The sequence below is a fragment of the Mugil cephalus genome, chromosome 2 (assembly GCF_022458985.1).
Source record: "Mugil cephalus isolate CIBA_MC_2020 chromosome 2, CIBA_Mcephalus_1.1, whole genome shotgun sequence".
NCBI lineage: Eukaryota > Metazoa > Chordata > Actinopteri > Mugiliformes > Mugilidae > Mugil > Mugil cephalus.
In genome coordinates this window covers 23,444,232-23,464,591 of record NC_061771.1, presented here as the reverse complement: position 1 = coordinate 23,464,591, position 20,360 = coordinate 23,444,232, and the positions used below count along the sequence as shown (strand labels likewise).

At 42.9% G+C, this 20,360-nt stretch overlaps 3 protein-coding genes across 8 annotated transcripts in view; 2 read left to right on the top strand and 1 right to left on the bottom strand.

Annotated features, from left to right (window-relative positions):
* Positions 1–2,386: 2,386 nt before the first annotated feature.
* LOC125004206 (C-X-C motif chemokine 2-like) lies at positions 2,387–3,659 on the bottom strand. The gene is made up of 4 exons (XM_047578644.1): positions 3,488–3,659; positions 3,258–3,390; positions 3,050–3,133; positions 2,387–2,663 (listed from the first exon to the last, which is right to left on the bottom strand). Exons 1-4 carry the CDS (start codon positions 3,537–3,539, stop codon positions 2,651–2,653), a joined length of 282 nt encoding a protein of 93 aa, XP_047434600.1. The 5' UTR covers positions 3,540–3,659; the 3' UTR covers positions 2,387–2,650.
* Positions 3,660–6,726: 3,067 nt separating this feature from the next.
* On the top strand, positions 6,727–7,826 carry LOC125004253 (permeability factor 2-like). The gene is made up of 4 exons (XM_047578735.1): positions 6,727–6,967; positions 7,083–7,209; positions 7,311–7,397; positions 7,497–7,826. The coding sequence occupies exons 1-4, from the start codon at positions 6,898–6,900 to the stop codon at positions 7,510–7,512; spliced, it is 300 nt and encodes a 99-aa protein (XP_047434691.1). The 5' UTR covers positions 6,727–6,897; the 3' UTR covers positions 7,513–7,826.
* Positions 7,827–12,866: 5,040 nt separating this feature from the next.
* The window catches only part of camk2d2 (calcium/calmodulin-dependent protein kinase (CaM kinase) II delta 2), a 36,703-nt gene continuing 29,209 nt past the window's right edge, over positions 12,867–20,360 (top strand). For 2 of the 6 annotated variants that reach the window (XM_047575284.1, XM_047575318.1), the window contains exons 1-2: positions 12,867–13,338; positions 15,930–16,024. In XM_047575284.1, coding sequence (XP_047431240.1) covers positions 13,277–13,338; positions 15,930–16,024 — 157 coding nt within the window. In that variant the 5' untranslated portion in view covers positions 12,867–13,276. The remainder of the gene's footprint in view (positions 13,339–15,929; positions 16,025–20,360) is intronic. The other 4 variants (XM_047575292.1, XM_047575327.1, XM_047575309.1 and 1 more) reach the window with 2 other exon arrangements.

Sequence of the window (20,360 nt, the reverse complement as noted above, 5' to 3'; positions counted from 1 at the left end):
GTATGAGGGCCCGACGTCCACAAGTGGGGCCTGTGCTTACAGCTCAACACCATGCAGAGTGACTGGCAATTTGCCAGAGAATACCAAGATTGGCAGATTCGTCACTGGCTCCCTGTTCGCCTCTTCTGAGTACATGTGACAGAGTCTGGAGACGGAGAACGTTCTGCTGCCTGCAACATCCTCCAACATGACCGGTTTGGCAGTGGATCAGGAATGGTGTTGGGAGGCATTTCTTTGGAGGGCCATACAGACCTCCATGTGTTAGCCAGAGTTACCCTGACTGCCATTAGGTACCGGGATGAGATCCTCAGACCTACTGTGAGACCATAAGCTGGTGCAAGGGGCCCTGGGTTCCTTCGATGCTTGACAATGCTAGGCTTCATGTGGCTGGACTGTGACAGCAGTTCCTGCATGATGAAGGTACTGACGCTAAGGACTGGCCTGCCTGTTCCCCAGACCTGAATCCAATCGAGCACATCCGGTTCCATCCACCAACGCCATGTTGCACCAGGACTGTCCAGGAGTTAACTGGACAGTCCTCCCTTGCTCCAGGCACTGTAGGATGATTCCAAATCCAGACCTCCGTGGGATAATGACTTTGACTTGCATTGATAATTGTTGTGTGTGCTGTTAAATGTTTGCTAAATAAATGAGTCAAAAGGGTTACTTTTACCAAAGGGGAAGATGCAGATGGAAGGCTTCAGAAAAGGCAGACGCTGGCAGGCAGAGGATAAGACTGGAACAACTCAACATAGAAACAGCAGGAATTGAAGTTCCGTGGAAAGGGGTAATTGGAGGGCTGCGAGGAGTGGATCTGGATCGAAGATGAAAGTTACTGCCAAGAAAATGGGAGGGGGCGGGGGGGGGAGGGGCAACACTGGGAACAGCATTATTGTGTTGTTCTTGGCTTTTGCCTCAATTACTTGGCCCTCTACACACCATCCAAATGGTGTGTTGTTTTTTAAAATGATGCATTGAAAAACTGTTTAACTTTAGAATCCCATTGCTCTTCGTAATGGGCAGTGTATTTAATGATGGCATGCTACGACAGCAGAACACTTCACAGCTGTAAAAACAGAATGTGTGCCTTTCCTCCAAAAGGTGGCGATGTTCTTCATCTGACGGATTAATGTGACTCTGGTGTACAGCATCCTAAATAACACAACCCAAACGACACCGCTGCTTCTTCTTTTAAAAAATTTTTTTTGCATGACATTGATATTTTATTTGTGATTCTATGTCACACATAGCTAATTTATATCCCTCAGAGTGAAAGCGTTTGAGAGATGGAACGAAGAGCGATGCAATGCTTATGTCTCCAAATTAAGAGACAGAGTAGTGTTTTATAGATACCAGACAAACATAGTGGTTTAAAATGTCCCTTTTGAAAACAGGTTTTGTTGAATTGCTCCATTTGACCTTTCAAGATACAAGATACAGACACATTGTCTGTCTACTGGGGAGGAATCATGTGGAGTCCAGGCTGAAAATGTCAGGTTGAATATTGTAGGCGATGTCAAAGGAATTATACTGTGATTCTACAGTTGCCCTTTCCATCATGGCTGGTGTCAGTGGGTTTACACAAAGAGCTTAACTAGATTCTTGGACATATACTTAAAAAAAAAAAAAAACAATTCGCATGGGTCTTTTTAAGTGATTTCAAGTCAACTCAAGTTTCGGTTATTTTAAGTTGTGAAACTGTTTAATGTAAGTTATTGTAACATTTTCATGTTACTTTCAATCTACTCAGAAATATCCATGCAAATAGTTGCCTGAATTAAAAAAAAAATAAATAAAATATATATATATATATATATATGTATATATATATATATACGGTCATTTATTTAATTTGAGAAAATCTGAGTAAATCTAGTCATGTCTGGTTAAACTTGATCTTGTTCCCTCCTTTTGAAGAATGAATCTTTATTCATAATCAAAGCATATTTAATTTGAGACCACCTTTAATTTTGACCTCAAATCTATGTCTGATTATCTAAATCTATGTTGTAAAAGCTTTACTTACTAATCCCATAAAGTGACTTGTTTCCATTTAAGGACATTTAAATAATAATAAAAAAAATTGTTAATGTTAAGACACATTTTTTTCAAGGGTGATTTATCTACTCGTCAGTATTTTACAAAACCACAATGTCACAACCTTTGTGACAAAACCATGGATTTAAACCATGACCATATGTTGCCCCACATTTTCCACTACAACAGAAATGCACGCACAAAAAAAAAGGATGAACATGAACAGATTTGCGGCTTTTGAGTAAATCCACAGCTACATATACATAATATCTGAACTAAAGCATGTGCGTATATTTCACATAAACATTGGCATGGACATAAAGAAAGAAAAAAGAAGGAAACAATATGCTAGTATATATGATTTTTTTTTTTTTTTAATACAAAGTGGCTCTTTTACAGCAAGCAGACCGTATACCATCTTGTGTCGCCGTGCCGTCCCTCCTGGCTGACACCTGGGTACAGACGCTACACAAATGTTTCCCATCAGCTAAAACAAAGTTTGTGCTCCCTCCCTTTGCATCCCACCCTTTTGTTTTGCCTGCCCCTTGTGATGACGGTGTTCCTCTCAAAAGTCATCCCTCGCCTCTGAGCCAAATCTGCGAAGCTTTGTTTTTCATTGTGTCCGCCTGCAGAGAAGAAAATGAGCATTTGTTATTGAGATTCGTGAAAGGATTTGAAAAGAAAGACCGCAAAGACCACAACTATGGTCGGTCCAGCTCATTCCTTTAGTCAGAGAATAGTAAACCGACTTCCTTTTGTGTTAAATGTTGTAATTTCCTTCTGCAAACATCACCGTATTTTTCTTCATCATCTGTGACTAATCAAGTTGCCAATAGCAAGAATTTCCTTACAGACGACATTAGTGCAGCCAAATATCCCCCCGGTGCTGAAGGTTCTTTGTGCCATCAGCCGCTTGACCCGAACACGCAGAGTTCATGAGCGTCCGGTCGCAATGAGGCTTTATTCTCATGCCACCCAAATATTTACAAAAGTACAGTAATGAAACACTTACTTGACCCGTTGCTCAAGCACCTTTCGGACCCAGGGTGCAGTAGGATCCAGACAAACCCTTTTCCCACTCCTTTTAAGAATGGCACTGTAGGACCACAGACAGATCAGAGACATCAGACATGTCTACTCAGACACGTTGAAAATCATTCAACCCTTGGCAATCACCTCAGACATGCTTCAAGTGTTTACAGAGCAACCCTTGAACTCACATATACTCCTTATCCCTGCAGTCGGAGGTCGGAAGTCTCACTTCCACAGTTGCAATAAGACGACCAATGGGCCTTTTTTCCATGGCTATGCACTGACAACGCAAAGCCGTCCTCTCATCTCCAGCACTCATACCTGACATTGTTGGAAGTGAAAGAAGAAACACGTCGTTTTGCAAAATGCAGACCAAAAAGTAGACACAGCTTCCGAGTGATCTGCAGATTTTACTCACCTTCATGGGCAATGAGGACGACCAGCAGTGCCATGACAGTGACAACAGACATATCTGATTTCAGTCTCTAATCCCGGCACCTCAGAGAAGATCAAAATATGCAGACTGCTCGTGCCTCTGCAGCTCCGAACTGTGATGCAAGTCTCCTCTACAACGCTCCTTTCTGTTCTGTGTTGTACTCCCGCCTTCACAGTTTCCAAGGAACTGAGTTTTTTTTTTTCTAAAAAGAAAAAACAGCCATTTGATTGGAAGAATCTGAGAAATGTGCCAAACTATCCCAGTTGTGAAATTAAGGCTACGCTATACTAAACCCCAAGACATCTTGAAATGTCAATATCCAAGTCCAAGTGATGTATATACACTGATCAACATTAAAACCACTGAAAGGAGAAGTGAATAACATTGACCATCTTGTGGGAATTTAATGTTCTGCCGGGAAAGATTTGGACAAGGCATCCGCGGGGCTGTTGCTCAGACATGTACCACCCACCTAGACCTGCACAAAACTAAAGCTGCACTAAAATAAATATGAATGCTTTGCACATCGTCTACAGTTCTCATCTGCAAATTTGATTTGCTGTGCCGTTTAATGTCATAGGAATGCTGGTATGCACATGTGAAATGTAAATTACGTGGCCCCTCGCTCTCGTATAGATAACGCTGCTCAAAGTTTTGTGAGAGTCGGGGGGAAAAGCAGTTGATCTTCAACCCTGAAAAACTCTGTGACATTTTCCTCAAATCCCCCGAAGGCTCTGTGCCTTTCGGTCTTCTTTTAGCAGGTTCTCATTTCCTTGTGCATAAATCATTTACATGAAAACCTGTTCAGCTCCAGATAATCTGAAAGTAATTGTTTGCGCATAGCATAAATGGCACAGTCATGCATACTTATCTGCTTATACAGAGGATAAAGCAAGCAATGAGGAAACTTGAGAGGAAACAGCGCATGATTCATTCCTGGTTTTCCCAGCTCCTTTCTTCACGGTCGTGATCACAGTCCTTAGCATTTACACTAGTATCGGTGCTTCCTATGTTTTCCTTTTCTTTATCTTTGGAGCAATTATGCAAAATCAGCGAAACTGAGTTGGAGAATTCCCTACAAGCCCGAACAGACTTTCTAGTGTCCTACACTCGAACACATGGTGCTCCTGCATACACGGCATGCTTTTGTTTTTGTTTGCATTCCATTTTTTACGTGCTTACATGGTCTTTTGCTGGTTGATAGTTGGCCGGAGCTGTGTTTTTATTTGTAATTCGAGGATCGTGGGGGATGTCAGTTTTTTTAGGCTGCATTTGCTTAGAAGCCAAAGTGACGAAGTGAGCCTCCCGAACGTCTGCGGTCTCGCATATTTCAAAACAATCCCCCTCCCCCCCCCCAACACATCACTCTCTAAACATCCTCAAAATATGAGCCAGCTGGACGTGAGGTGACAAATGAGGCGATCACCAGCGTTCTTAATTGCGATCCTCTGGGAACTTTCAAGCCCTCTACACAAGTGTGTGTGTGTGGCAATCCGTCTGGCAGAGTTTCACAACACAGCAATGAATGAGTTTGACCTGTTGGCACCGGAATGACTTTTACCTCATACGTCTTTCATATATGCGATAAAAGTTATGACAATCGATCTAATAAAGATAAACATGGCATTGTCGCGCCCTTACTGGAGCTCATAAAATGCTGTTACATAAAACGAAGAAACAACATCATGACAATGGCCCGCATACATTTAAAGTTTAATGTTTTTTTTTTTTTTTTTTTTTTTGGTTTTAGACGCGATCAAGAGGAAGTTTGGGAATATCCCAAAAGACAACGAATCATGCTGTCAAAGAAATTATTTGGTCACACTTCCTATTCTGTTGCCTGAGACAAAACGTCTGTTTCCTCTATTTTGTGTGTGCGCGTGTGCGTGTGTGTAAAAAGAGATTAAAAAAAAAAGAGAAAAAAAATGAAATATGCTGTATAGTTGGAAATAATTACATTAGGAAAATGTACCAGTGTTTACTGTATATGAAGCCATAAAAAGAAATGAACGTACACAACTGAAATGCTTTTAATTTCAAACTGATCTAAAATTAAAAACGTGCCCCCGCCACCTGTGTCACATTTCGGGGGAAAACCAATATTTGACTGTCACATGTCATCTGTCTGTCATGTCATTTTCACTTATTTCATCATACTCTGTGGGTATGAAAATAATAAATCTTAAACTTTCCCATAAGGGTCACATGCTGCGGTCCGAACAGAGCTGACCATACATGGCGTGTTTGAGGTCAGCGTAGGCTACGATCCGTCGACAGATTTATTTATTTTTTTACACTTTCGGTTCAGCGAGGTCACGACCACAGCTAAAGCAGAAATGAACTTATACAGTTTGTTAAGTTTGCAGGAGTTGCATTTCAATTCACCAGACAGAATTTTGTCCCCTTCTCCAAAATGGTTCAATCAGCGTGTGTCACTGATGAGAGGCAACAAGATGTTTATCGGTTCTGCCTTCTGGCTCGTGTGAATGGCTCCAGTGACGTGTTAACTGTCGGCGAATGTGTTTGAGCCTGTTGAAGTTGCATCAGGCTGCAGTCCCATGACTGAATCTGGCATATCACTTAAAGTACCTAGAATTTTTTGGCTGAATGTCATAGTTACCTTGCACGGATACGCTTATAGTCTAACCTCCACATATACTTTATTTCTCCAGGCTGAAAGAAAGCATTTTCGGAAGACATGAATTAACTGACTTGACATTTACAAACACGGCAGTGCCTCCAGGGCAGTGCTTCTGCGCTATCTAAACACATAGACATGCCAACACCAAGTTCATGAACTTACATGTCGGTGTCAAATAAGAAAACCTGGGGGTCACATTAATCAGATGATCGCTTCATACATCTAACTTTTCATTTTATTTCACGGCATGAATCAGTTCTTCGGTCCCTGAGCAATGGTGTGACACACGCACAAAAGCACTGGAGCACATGGGGGAAGTAATGCAAAACATTTTTTTAAAGCATTCTTTTCGCATCAGGCAGATTATTGCAGTCACTGTGATTTTCCTATATGTCAATTGTGACAAACGGTGATCCATGCACCCTCACAGGTGGTAAAAAAACACAAGTGAGTGAAAAAAAAAAACGGGTAAATTCCCGTCGCTGACAGTCCCAGATTGTGAAACCTCCTCAAGGCTAGAGCAGTGACTCACCAGAGAGGACTATATAAGAGCATTCCTCTACAGCGCTAGATTCAAACACAGCCAGAGAGTCGCTGAAACAAGAAAGGCAGAAGAGAAAAGGAACTGAAGGAAAGAAAACAACATAACTTATTAACTATTGTTTCCAGGCTTCAGCTCGCTACTTTCTGAAGGGCATTCTCATCTTTAACTACTTCTGAATTTGCAAAAAAAAAAAAAAACTAAACTAAAATGGCAAACAGCAGCAGAATCATTGTCACATCCATCGTGATGCTCTTGGCTTTCCTGGCCATCAGTGAAGGTAAGCTTTTTGTGTGATTTAACAGCTGCATGTAACAGTTGAGAGCTGCTCAGTTTGTTGTGCGCATCCAGATTTGCCTCTGTCTGACCCTGTCTCCCGTCCTGCCTCCTAACAGCGGTGCCAAGTCTGGGAGTGGAGCTCCACTGTCGCTGCATCATGACCGAGAGCAAACCCATCGGCCGCCACATCGCCAAGGTGGAGATGATTCCGGCCAGCTCCCACTGCGACGAAACCGAAATCATGTAAGAGCCCGACAAATCCCGTCACGCCTTTGACAGTGTCGTTGCGAGATTTTGTCATTTCGCCCAAATTTACGCCCTCTGCCTATTGCTTTGTGCTGCAGTGCCACCCTGAAGAAGACAGGCGAAGAGGTCTGCCTTGACCCCAATGCCCCCTGGGTGAAGAGGGTGATTGAGAAGATCCTTTCCATGTAAGTCTTAACGATTCCCGTGATGTGATCTAATGTTGGATGGAGAACCGTAGGATAGAACATGATAATAACGGCTCCTCTCTCTGTTTCTTTTCTCAGGAACAAAAGACGCTGAAGAGTTGCGGGACACATGTTTGCTACACGAGTGAATGAGAAGTGCCTGAAAGTATTTTTAATCAGGGATCTAAAGCCCTTGCACTCATTTCACTTTAATATCGAAGAACCACTGATCTGATTGTTTGTATCAAACATGTTATGTTGTTTGCTATGTATTTCATGTGTGTTATAGCCAGTAACTGACTGTTTATTGGCTGCTTCTGTAGTTGTTCAACAGCATCTTTTGTTAACCATATTTATTTATGTATTTATATGTACTGAAGTTCAATTACCTATTTTGAATAAATTAATAAAATATTTTATATCAAATTACTTTTTTGTCTTTTCTACATTGTTATTTAGCTCTTTGTGTTCTGTGTGCTTTTCAATGCTGCTCTTATGGAATTCCTCCAATAACCGATACATCTAAAGATTGATGTAGTCAATGGTAAATGACAAGCAAGAACTGAGAAGATACTCATTATGCAGGTATGATAGATACAACTATATACAGTGGTGGGAAACGTTTGTGTTTGTGAAATATCACTCTCAGCACTCCAAGTGCAATTTCTTTTAGTACAGTCACAGACAAAATACCAAACAAGTCCAACTTTAAACAAACTTTAAAATTGATTGGTACCATAAAAATGCATGAGAAATTTTGAGTATTGGGTCATTTTGGCACCAGTGATCCACTGATGAAGGCTGTGCTTTTCACTAAAAGACATTTTTCGGTTGCCGTGCTTCGTGTCTATATAAAGCCAGCACATTTGAAAGTTCTTCAGGGACAAAAATGGCTAAAACAAGGAACCTAACGCAGGAAACACGACTGAAGATACAGATTATCACCCAGGAAGGGCACAGCTGCCACCAAACCACCAGGAAGTGCAAGTGGGCGTCCAAGGGTTTCTTCACCAAGAAATGTCTGCATCTTGATCCTGTCACGGCCAGGCAAGGGCACAGGAGAAGCAGGGTAAGGGTTCTAGAAAACAGTCTTTAATAATAAGGCTCAAGGCAAGGAAAATAAAGCCGGCTCTGAAAAACAGCCTAAAAAATCACTCCTCAAGAGGAGGAAAAATACTCAAGGGACAGAAGTCGACAACAAAGGCAAAATATAAGAGAAAACTTTCAAAGAAAAGAACTCTCTTAGAAAATAACAGGGCACAGTCCAAGTAGCGATCTTGATCAAGGCTGCGGTAAGGCTACAGTGAACACACAAAGACGGAGACAAACACTCTGGCACAAGAGAAGCAAGGCGCAGACTATTTGAACACATGGAGGTTAAGGGGAAAAGGTGGAAACTAATCAGGAATCAGGGAAGACAATCAAACCGTTGGCACATGAGGAAGGGCCTGAACGTGTCCTGAAACGAGAGGAGATATACTTTTCAAAATAAAACAGGAAGTGAGGAGACAAAAACCCAACATGACCTCACTGCGGTGTAATGCTGAATGATGTCACAGGAGCGCCCACAGCAGCTTCCTCCTGCTAATGTGAGGGTACACAGAAGGCCAGGTGAAGTATTACCCCCAGCATGTACAGTACCTACTGGCAAACATGGTGGAGGCAGCATCATTGTTTGAGGATGCATGAGCGCTGCTGGTGTTGGTCATCTCACTGACTGTGGCGGCACATTGAACTCTGCCAAATATTGTGCCATTCTCCAAACCCACATGTTCCATCGAGGTCCACGCCGGATGTTTGGGCAAGATAGTGCCCCTTGCTACACATCCGGGGCCAGTAGAACTTGGCTGCAGGAGCACAGTATCCAGGGCTTAAGAGTGGTCAGCTCAATCCCTGGACACGAGCCCTACTGAACATCTGTGGTACATCATCCAAAGGTCTGGTTCAAATACTGATAGACTTTAGAAGAATTAAAAGTAGTAATCCAAAAAGAATGGGACAGTTTCCCCTCAACAGTGGGAAAGGCTTGTGGGGAACATGCCAGGATTAGAGCTCTACTGCCTGTTAATGGCAAGAGTACTAAATGTTAATTTGATTATGTGATGGCTTATTAATTATTTTCATTCAGTTTTGAACACATTCTCTGTTATTTGTTGACTTTGATATTGACAGTGTTGAGAAGCGACACATTGAAACTGTCAAGAATTTTTTGTTAGTTTTCCTTGTAAATAAAATAAATATGATTTGTATTTTTGTGTGTTTGTCTGTGTCTGTCTAATGCGGCCACACCTTTTGAAACACACAAAAAAGATTTTTCCAAAAATATTTCATGATAACATATGAGACTGTGTAAAATATGGATGGACCTCATTGGACACTTTGGGCATAAATGTTCATGCCACTTCTTACTGAGCTACCAGCAAAACAAGGGGGAATTAGTAATATTTTAGTCCAGTGGGTCCAAATTGTTAATGGAATATATAACAAGAGATTTGTTGTTGAACGGTTTCATTAAATAATTTGAACTCTTGAGGCCTTTAAATGTGATTTAATCAAAACCATCTATGATGTTTGGACAGAAACAGCTAATTTGACATGTGAAATGTGACAAAACACTCAATTTATTACATCTTTACTGTTTACTAAGGGTGTAATGGCTCACAATCACTGGTTTAATCTTTAACCACGTGTTGTGTTTATGTTTCTTTTATATTTATCCTATGACGGAATCGGTTCCCTGCGGCTCCTTCCTGACTGTATCTAAATACAGAGTCTTTGTTAATTTTAGGGTATTTCCCACACTTCAGTGGTGCTTTGTTCCTATTGTTGCCAAGTTTGAATGTTTGAGGAGGATATGATACTTGAAGGCTACTTTCACTTTTGTCCTTTTAAGGGAAAATGTTTCTCGGACCTCAGTTTCATTCATGCACATACCCATATGATTCTGCAACACTACTTTGTCATGCGGCAATCTGAAACCTCCAGTAGCCATCCTGTGACGTTCCAGTTATCAAACTTTTGAAATGATCATAATACATCTTCAAAGAATGACATTTTTCCATGTAAGTAATTCTGAATTCTGAATTGACCGCTCTGTAGGACAAAGCATATCACATTGTTAAGTCTAAAAACACATATTTACACTCAACAAATCGTATACACATAACCAATTACAAACGCACACATGCAGTTAGGAAAAAGCAAAATAATAATAATAATAATAATAATAATAATAATAATAATAATAATTGTGTTGTAAAGTATCACTTCCTCGTCGCGCTTACTGTAACTGACTTATATTATTTTAAATGGGTGCATTCCAGAGTTGAATTTCTTGTGCTGCCATAATCTTGAGTTAATTATTGCCTAATTTTGAGCCTCACCGAGCAGAGTTTGATACTAGAAGGTTGTTTTCTTAAGGAATAATGTTTCTCTAACCTTGGTTCTACACATGCCTGTACTCGATGAATTTGAAATCTGAAACCTTTAGCCTCACGTTCTCTGAGAATGGGAATTCTGTGAAATACGAGCCCGGCAGTCAAACTTTCAAATGAACAAGTTACATGTAATTTCTAAATTGACAGTTTTGTACGGAAAAGCTTATCACCTTATTCACTCATAATGCAGATCATGGCTTTATGGATAATTACTTGTCGAGATTGTAAAACAAACAAACAAAAAACAAAACAACACAAAACTAAATAAAAACAAACATAATGAAATATAATTCCTTTTTTCACATTTTCACATGAAGTGTTTGGAGTGAGTCCCAATTGCTGTGGTCAACGGTGACATAAAACGCATATGAATTTTGAACTACAAGAACAACCTGTTTAAGTAAGATTGACTTGAAAATAATAAACAAACAAAACCCATAAACTTAGCATGCTAAGTACTAATGTATTATGTTTCTGTCATACTGGTTTACATTGGATTTGTTTTGAAAATATATATCAACTTCAGTCAATACACAAAGCTACTATAACTTAATCATTACTACAATGCAATGTGTCAAGAATCAACAAGAAAAAAAAGTTGATTTAACTAAATCCATGGGGTGTATACACTGTGTCTGTTTGCTTTGTAAGCCACATTCACTCAGTTGGCATCAGTTCATCTAGCATAGCCAGATTCAATTCTTGTCAAAGTCATGAGTCATGAGTCGGGTAACACTCCATTTAGCAGCATTCAGTTTTTCAACGGACACAAAGACAAATAAAATCTAAATTTCCAGTTGGCAATTGGATAGGCCAACCACCAATCAAAGTAATTTTGTTGTAACCAATTTCTACTGAGCAGTTCTCAGATGACATGTACTGTTAATCCCCTGTCCATCACTGCATAAAGCCCACACCAATGATTTAATTGGCTGGGCAGACAATAATGCAATGGATTGCTACACGTGCATTAATTAATGCACATTTAAACGTCCCAACTATTAAGAAAAGAAAATGACTAAACTGCTGTAGACTAATTTAACTGCAATGCACATTGGCTTCAAAATTAGCCTGTTCTCAATTCAAGGGATAACACAGATGTGCAGAATATTTGCACATTATGGCAAAGTGATATTATTAACTGTCCATCAGTTTTAAAATAAGATTTATGCAGCAGCAAAGACAAATATGTGTTGTGAACTCTGACTGACAGTGGCTTGATATTCCTCCAAAATACGTGACACGAACCCAGTCAGTTTATATGGACAATCTTAAAGACTTCCTTTCAGTTTTCTGGCGACACCTATGGCGAAAGTGATAATTGCAGGTGTATTTTTAAACGTCGGTTCTCAGAGGTTCTCAGCTGGAGAGGCATCTCCAGTTGCTGCTGCTGTTGTAGGAATGTCACCACAGACATCAGCTGTGAGTACTGCTAATGCAAAGACTTTTGTACAAATCCATCAGTGCGTCATAGCAGGCGATATTTTGATGCCTCATTTTGCAGTAAACGGGAACTTAACACACATTTATGCAAATTAAATCTTTAAGATGGACACTTTAATGTCTCAAGAGACAGATTTACTGCTGATTGGTCTTTAATGTATATGGATGGGCCGATCACAGGAAACTCAGGCTTTAATAGTAGGCTTATGAAAACACACAGAAGATTTAAGTAAAATACAGACTATGTCTATTTAAAATACAGATTATGTGTATTTTCCTCATGCATAAACCTTATTGTAAATCTGATGGTCAGTTAATAATATCACTTTGCCACAGTGTGCAAATATTCTGCACATATGTGTTGTACCTTGATTTGACAACAGGCTTATTTTGAAGCCAATGTGCGTTCGAGATAAATTAGTCTACAATTCCAATCCATAGTCTTAATAGTTGTGACGTTTAACGTGCATTCATTGATGCTCGTGTAGCAATCCATTGCATTATAGTTGATAGCCAAAATATCTCTATATATTTATGATATATTAGTCTGTTCTTTGTTATTGGCCTGTGTGTGGATGCAGGCAAAGGGGCGGGACTGAGCGCACAGTTGGGGGTAGGTGCGGTAGTGCGGCGTCTGATGTGTGCAGAAAGACAACTCTCAGTGCTGGAAGGACACGCACCGGGAAAACCGAAATGCACACAAAATGCTGCGTCCAGGAGCTGTGACAAGCCGCTGGGTGTGAAGAAAATAAAGAAACCGCAAAGCGCAACGCCGGAAATCCTCTCGTCCAGACCGAGGCACTCGCGCAGGCAGCGTTTTTGCCGCAGAAATCATTCCACCAGAGCTCCCGCCGATGCGCTTTTGCTGTGCATGATTCCCCCCGTTTGGTTTGCAGGTCCAGGACAAAACCGGGCGGTGTTGACGACTGTGTGCGGTGGATACGCTTTGTGAGTGCACCTTACCCTCGTCTCTGCACACCTCTTGGCACATCCTTCAGGATGGCGTTAACGATCTGCACGAGGTTTACCGACGAATACCAGCTGTTCGAGGAGCTGGGGAAGTAAGGGTTGTTTTTATTATATGTCATCATCCTTGTATTAAATGTCAGCCTGGTATGTAATGCGACTGGCTTTGGGGGGGGGGGGGGGGGCAGGGTTTGGGTTCTCACTGCCTGTGTGTGTTTCTGTTGGTGTGCGCGCTGCTGTTGGTGTAACCAAGAAACCTTTTGATGCAGGGGGGGCTGCACACGCTGCCATGCATATCATGCAGGCCCGTATGCACAATGGCATCCCATTAATCCCACAGTTGAAGCCCTGCTTACGTTTTGTGCTTACGAAAGAAGATGTCGTATCGAGCGTGTCGTCATCTGCCTCCATCCTGTGCAGCCGCTGACGTTGCGTGTCGACCTTAGAGGTGCCACAGCAGGGCATAGGCGCCCCCGTGTTAAGGAGCTGAACCGGGCTAAAAATGGGATAGGATGAGCGAAAAAGGGGTGAGATTTGGTAACCCACCCCTCTCTCCAATTCATCCTCCAGCGTGACAGAAATACACACTCCTTGGTAATGCGACAGCAGGCCATAGTCGAAGATGACACACTCACATCTGCGGTCAGCTACCATGCCCAATCAGGGAATTCCTCACCCCTGAGACATTGGAGATAGAGGGTTACCTGCATATCCGTGTGCTCTCTAATGCACGTGCTAATCTCTCAGAGGGTCTGGATTTATATGCGTGTTTGTATCCTATTTGTGTGGTCACGCACCCCCCAGTCAGTGTTGACTTTCAGCTAAAGCAGAAAGGAACGGGATATGAGAACGTTCTCTCTGTCCACAGTGTCCCCCAGTTATCAGTCCAGCTGGAGCAATTGATCTCTGATCACCTGAGTGCGCTGGTGGAAGCCTCGGTTTCTAGTGAGGAATGAGAAACTCTCCTCTCAAGCTCGAGCACCCTGCCTTCATGATCCCGTGCAGCGTTCACCTTACACCATCCGTTGTTAATAATGCATTCGTGGTGCTTTTATGGTATACCTTTTCCCTCACCTGATCCCTTTAGCACGGCACCACTTTCCCTGCACTGACTGGCCGCGCGGAATGAAGATACCTCTATGTTTTTTTTACCATCATTGTAACAGGATGACTTCCGATTATATTTACATGCAGCGTCACGGTCAAACAGGAAACTTAGCAAAGTGAATATGACAAAAATGAACCAATGAACGTGACAATACAAGCATTCGCGTTTCATCCCGTGCATGGCAGCGAGGGATACTAAATTGTGAGCTTCTGTTCATGTAATATGTTAAAATCTCTGTATGGAAAGGATACAGAATACAGCAGCAATAACACGGACGCAGTCCAATGATAATTGCAAGAAGTCTACTCCATATGCCTTTGATTTGCTTTCAACAGCACCTATCGCTGTACTTTATTTTGCACTCTAGTGCTGTGCAGACGCACTTATCACATGCACTAAACGGTGTCATGCTGCCCAAGTAAACAGTCAACTAAAATTCTTATGTAACATGTTATGCTATGATCATTTCCTTTAACAAATCCCCTTTAAATTAGAGGTAAGCTTTAGTGGAAAAGCTGCTCGCTCCAGAGGATGTTGGATAACACATTCATGGTACACATCACTTTATACCCAGCAGCTAGTTGTTAAATAGACGCAAAATGTGGGTTATTTCCTACAGTGGTGGTGCTACAGTAACCACCGTTGTCAGTCTACGCACAATACTACAGTCTACTGTACAATAAGTGAAAGCCGGGGGTCTATTTTTGAGGTGATGAGTATCCTCCTCTATGCTACGAACTGATCCTGATATCTCCGATGCTGAGATGGGGCTTTGCGGTGAAAGAGGACGAGTTTTGCTTGAGAGAAAAGCCGTGCACAGTCGTCGGAGGAGGAGGAGGAGGAGGAGGAGGAGGAGGTTGAATTGCAGAGCTGCCTGCGCGGCTGCAGAGCTGAGGCAGGTGGACCACTTCATGGCTGCATTTAGAGACGAGAGATGCGGCACTCCGCTCCTTTCCTCCCTCAAATATAGCTGACCTAGTTTTCTGGTCTTCATACATGTGCCTGAAACACCAGAACAGCACATGGTCTGAACAATAGAGGACCGGATTGGTGTATTTGTAGGTGTTAATAGGAGCCTGTAGTGATTTGGAAAGCATGTACCACAAGTGTAGTGTGTGTGTGTGTGTGTGTTTGTCTGAGTAGCCACCGCATCTACACTTGCATGCCTTTTTTTACGTTAAAAATGTCACTGTCAATAATTAATGCGGCTCTGTGACATCCGAGCGGAGTCCTCGATGAAACAAAATCATTATTTAAGCCAGGTTAACCGGAGTAAATCAGAAAACTCAGTTTCATGAAGTAGGTTTCAGGAAGTTACCATGGCAACACTTCCCTCCAGACTAGCTTTCAGGGTTAGCTCCACCCCAGGGTCCAACTCCGCTGCCAGTATCTCGCATTCAGCATGAAACAACATTCAAAATGAACCGGTAGAGGTCAGGACGTGCAATGAGTGTCAAGTTTACGACAGTGTTCCCCCGACTGTATATCGAACTTTATGGATGATGCCGCACGCTTTGTTTGTCGCCTTGACCTTTTTACGCGTGCACCCATAAATATTTCTGTGCATGTTTGTTTCAGGGGCGCCTTCTCTGTGGTCAGGAGGTGCGTGAAGATCTCCTCTGGACAGGAGTATGCTGCCAAAATCATCAACACCAAGAAGCTTTCTGCCAGAGGTAGGAAGCACACACACACACACAGGCACGTATGCTACACACACACACAGGCACGTATGCTACACACACACACACACAGGCACGTACGCTACACACAAGCAGAAAGACATTCTCACAGAGTTACGTGCAGATGAGCCGTGAACATTGCTGCCCCTGAAACCGGCTTTGGGGCTCTGAAAGGGAGAGCGAGAGTGTTAGAGTGTGTCTTAACGTCAGCGAGTGAGCGACAGACTGGCACAGAGGGAGGAAAAGACTCATCTGGATTTTGGACGATTACGTTTTTTTTTCTTTTTTTCGCATGTGCAGAAGGAAACGGCGAAGACCTCGAGTGGCATGTAACGCCGCTTCTGCGCAGTTGCACTTTTGGAGATGTGCGGCCGTCCCTCTCATTTGTGTCATTGGGATCTGTCCTTTGGTTTTCGTGTAAAATGTTTGTCACGTACAACCTTGTGTGTGTGTATGTGTGCATGCGTGTGTGCGTGCGTGTGTTCTGTATTGATTCAGGGCTCTGGCTGGTCTTGTCGTCCCAGGGGCAGATCTCTTGCGAAGCCGACCCAGTTCTTTCACATCCGTCACTGTAATTGTAGCTGCTGGCCTGGTTGCCTCAGGCTTGGGACACACACACACACACACACACACACACACACACACACACACCCGAGCTCATGAGCACACTCCCGAACGTGCATGCGCAAGCCCACACATGACCCAGGAACCACAAACGGGCCACTTGTGATTGCAAAACCAACGGTGTGTTGCGCCTCATTAATTTATTTATTTATTTTGAAGTTTTGCTCAGCCCAGTGGTGAATTCGTGTCACTGCTCATTTGTTTGCGACGTCCAGGTGTCGCGCTTGTGTAACACGAGCCCTCCGGCTAAAATCAAATTTGCAGCTATTAACTCAAAACGAGTTTCCTGCACACGTCGAGCCGCGAGCCGCCGTTTCATCGCGGCGATGCAAATTTGCGGTTTGTGGTAGTGTACTGGTATGTGTGTATTAACAAGCCGCCCCTCCCCCTCTTTGCAGCGTTTTACCTTTCATTCCTTTCCAGCAGCCCTCGGTCTCTCTCCTCCTTATCATCCCACCCCTCTCCACGTTCTCTGCTCTTTATGTATTTCCCTCCCCTTCCCCTCCCTCTTTCATACCTGGTGGTTTCCAAGACACGGTTACATTTTTCAGCAGCCATCCAGTGCGCCCACCCCTTTCTTCCTTCCTTCCCTCCTTCATCCTTTGCTAATACCCCACCATCCACCCTGGCCTTCGTTCCGTCATCCCTCTGCCCATATACCCTCTCTTTTTCTTTGCCCCTTTCAGTCCGCGCTGCCCCCGCCCCCCCTTCCCTCAACAGTCCTCTTTCCCTTTCTCTTGTCCTTCTTCTGTCGGCCCGTGTTGACCCTTTCGGTTGCAGAGCGCGGCGGTTGGTAATGGACACCTCGGGAGACGGATCAGTGTCTCACCGCTCGCATGGACACATTTTCCAAAAATACTGCAAAGAATTATGTCACCACTTGTGCATGTGGGTCTACGCACACAAACACGCGCTCTCTTCTTTTTTTTTTTTTTTTGCTCTGTGTGTGAATAGAGGTTTACATACCGGGCGTGCTTGCGTGTCAGATATGGTCTTACCGTCCTTCTGCGATAAGCCTTAGAATTGCAACTCTGATTCCCCTCTCCCTGGTAGGATCATGACCTCCCCTCAACCCCTCTCCGCCACCGTGTGCGTGCGTGTGATACTATATAATTGAGAGGGGTTTAAGGGAAGGGATTGGTGGGATTGGTGGCAGGCAGATCAAGGCGATGTGTGCGCGCACGCGTGCTTTTCTTTCTTTCTGGTCATGCATGCACACATGTGCGAGCAGCCAGTCCTGCAATCTGCAATCCTGATAATGCAGCATTTCATTAAAAGCAGCAGATGAGTGGGTGAATGAGAGCGAAGTCGAAAACGGATAGGAAGCAGAGGAAGCGAGGCTGATAATCAAGAGGGTCGATACTTCAGCGCGCGCCTTATTCCTTGCAGCGGCCGGGGTATTTGTCCACTCCCGTCGCGCACGCGCCAGGGTCCCGCCTCGCTATCTTTTGTCGTTTTGCCCGCGACGCGCTGTGTGCATGTCCCGAACCATGCAGGTGCTTGTGTGCGTGTCTGTAATCCCTCATCTGTCTGAGTGTGCCCGTGTGCGTGGGTGTCCTTATTTGTGAGTCCGTGCTCGCCTGACTACAGTACGTGGCCCTTCCAGCGCGGGTTAGCAGCTTGGTAGCTTTGCGCCGTTTAATCTGTTGCAGCTGCAATACAGATGTTTTGAATATTAAAAAAGGGGCCTGTGTAAAAAAACGAGTGGGCGATGAGAAGATAATGAGGTGCAATATTTTCACACCGAAATTAAGATTTGGAAATATCCGTCTTGGAGGAATATTAAAGCTGATTCTGATTCCGTCATCTCATCCCATCTTCCCCCAAATTGTTATCTTTCATTTTTAAGGAATGTACCGTGCCGGCGAAGAATTTGGGTCAGAATTAGTGTCTTTTCGGCCTTGATGTCATTCCAGTCTACTGATCCACGGCTGACCCCACTGTATAAAGATTTGTCCTCCTTCCTGCTGCCTCCCCGCTTTCTCTTCCCTCTCTTTTTCCGTCTCTAAAGTCTCGCTGTGACTGTGTTTCACCTCGCATTTAATTCAAGGGAAGAGTAGGGAGCAGGGAGAACGGATAAGAAAGACACAGAGATAGACAGAGACACAGGAGGGAAGGAAAGGAAGGAGGGGTCACATGACTCACTGGGTACTTGAAGGCTAAAAATAAATGCTGGTCGTGCTCTCACTCTGTGTGTCTCTATCTCACACACACAGACAAGCACACACACACGACTGAAGATCTATCTTTTGCAAGGAGCCAGGTTTGAGTTATTTTTTTTGTTTTTTTTGTTTTTGGTTTCAGTCGACGGTCACCTGTCATGCATAACAGACTGCCAGCGGTCACAGGAAAGCCTGTTTCTACAGCATTTCTTTACATGTGTGTAAAATTTAAAAAATAATTTGGTGTAAAGCTGAAAAAGACACGGCACAGGAAAACAAACCAGACTGTTACTGGTCTGAAAATGACTATTTTTAAAGGTCAGGAATGAGTAGAAGAAACTATTTCACAGCTCTGAAACGGCAATACGTGGACTCCAGCATTTAACAGAGATTTCGGTGTGTTCCATTTTTGTCTGCCGCTGTAGTTGTCTGTCTGAAAAGCACATAGACGGTCTAACCATTACCATGTTTGAATGATTAGAGCGTTTCACTGCAACGATCCAAACGTTGCCAACAAATACAGTGAATGCTGATTAACTGCGAGGAGATGCAAACATGACACCAAACCGGAAAACATCCCGCTGCTGCTGCTACTGGTGAAATCGGCAGTCATTAGATAAAAGTGTCATCCTTTGAATCATTCAAATCAAAATTGCAGCTCTTGCATTTTTCAGATGTCAGGAATTCAACAAGAACAATTGATCGTTGAGCCCGGAATAACCTACAGTATGACTAACAAGCCTAATGGACTGTGCAGAAAAGCAAGGACATTCTTAATTACACAGTAGTGCATCTGTCTCTATTTTCCTCCTACCTCCCTCCCTCTTTCACGCTGCCTATTGTTTGCCAGTCTTTTTTATTTATTTATTTATTTTTGTCCTTTTTCTGGATCTCTGGCATATTGTTCCTCTTAAGGCTGGTTTGCATCTGTGTGCGACTCACATCTTTCTCAGGAAAACGCTCCTAAGGGTGGTTCTTGGACATTGAATCGGAGCCCCTAACATCAACAGTGATGTAAGAGAAGTTTTTATCCACAGCGTGTACCACGTGGGTGGAAAGTTTTTGCACCGTCTCTAGAGGAGGGGTGAAGACAGGCCGTCTGCAGGCCACAAACGCCAAAAAAAAAGAGAAAGGAAGAAAAGGAGGAAGATGAAAAGGGGACAGAAGTGTTAAGAAGAAGGGGAGGAGGAGAAAAGACAAAAAATTAGCAGTTATCCGATTTTCATTTTGAAATTCCAAAATTAAAATTCAAGCCATTTTTTTTCCATTGAGAATGGATAAACAAAACTTCAAAAACCACTTGCTTTTAGTTTTCTAAGTCTCGAAAAACAAAAAATAAAATCGTTAGAAGACAGAAACAAAAAGTCTTTTTTCATATCCTCCTGAGACCCGGTGTCCTCATAGGGGGACGTTAAGTTTTAGGTTTTATTGCAGCTCATTATCCTTCATTTAAACCAAATGTCCTCATTAGTGGACACTTTAATCTGTCATGTAGTGATAGCGAAGGTTAAAACCTATTTACTTATTCATATGACATACAAATT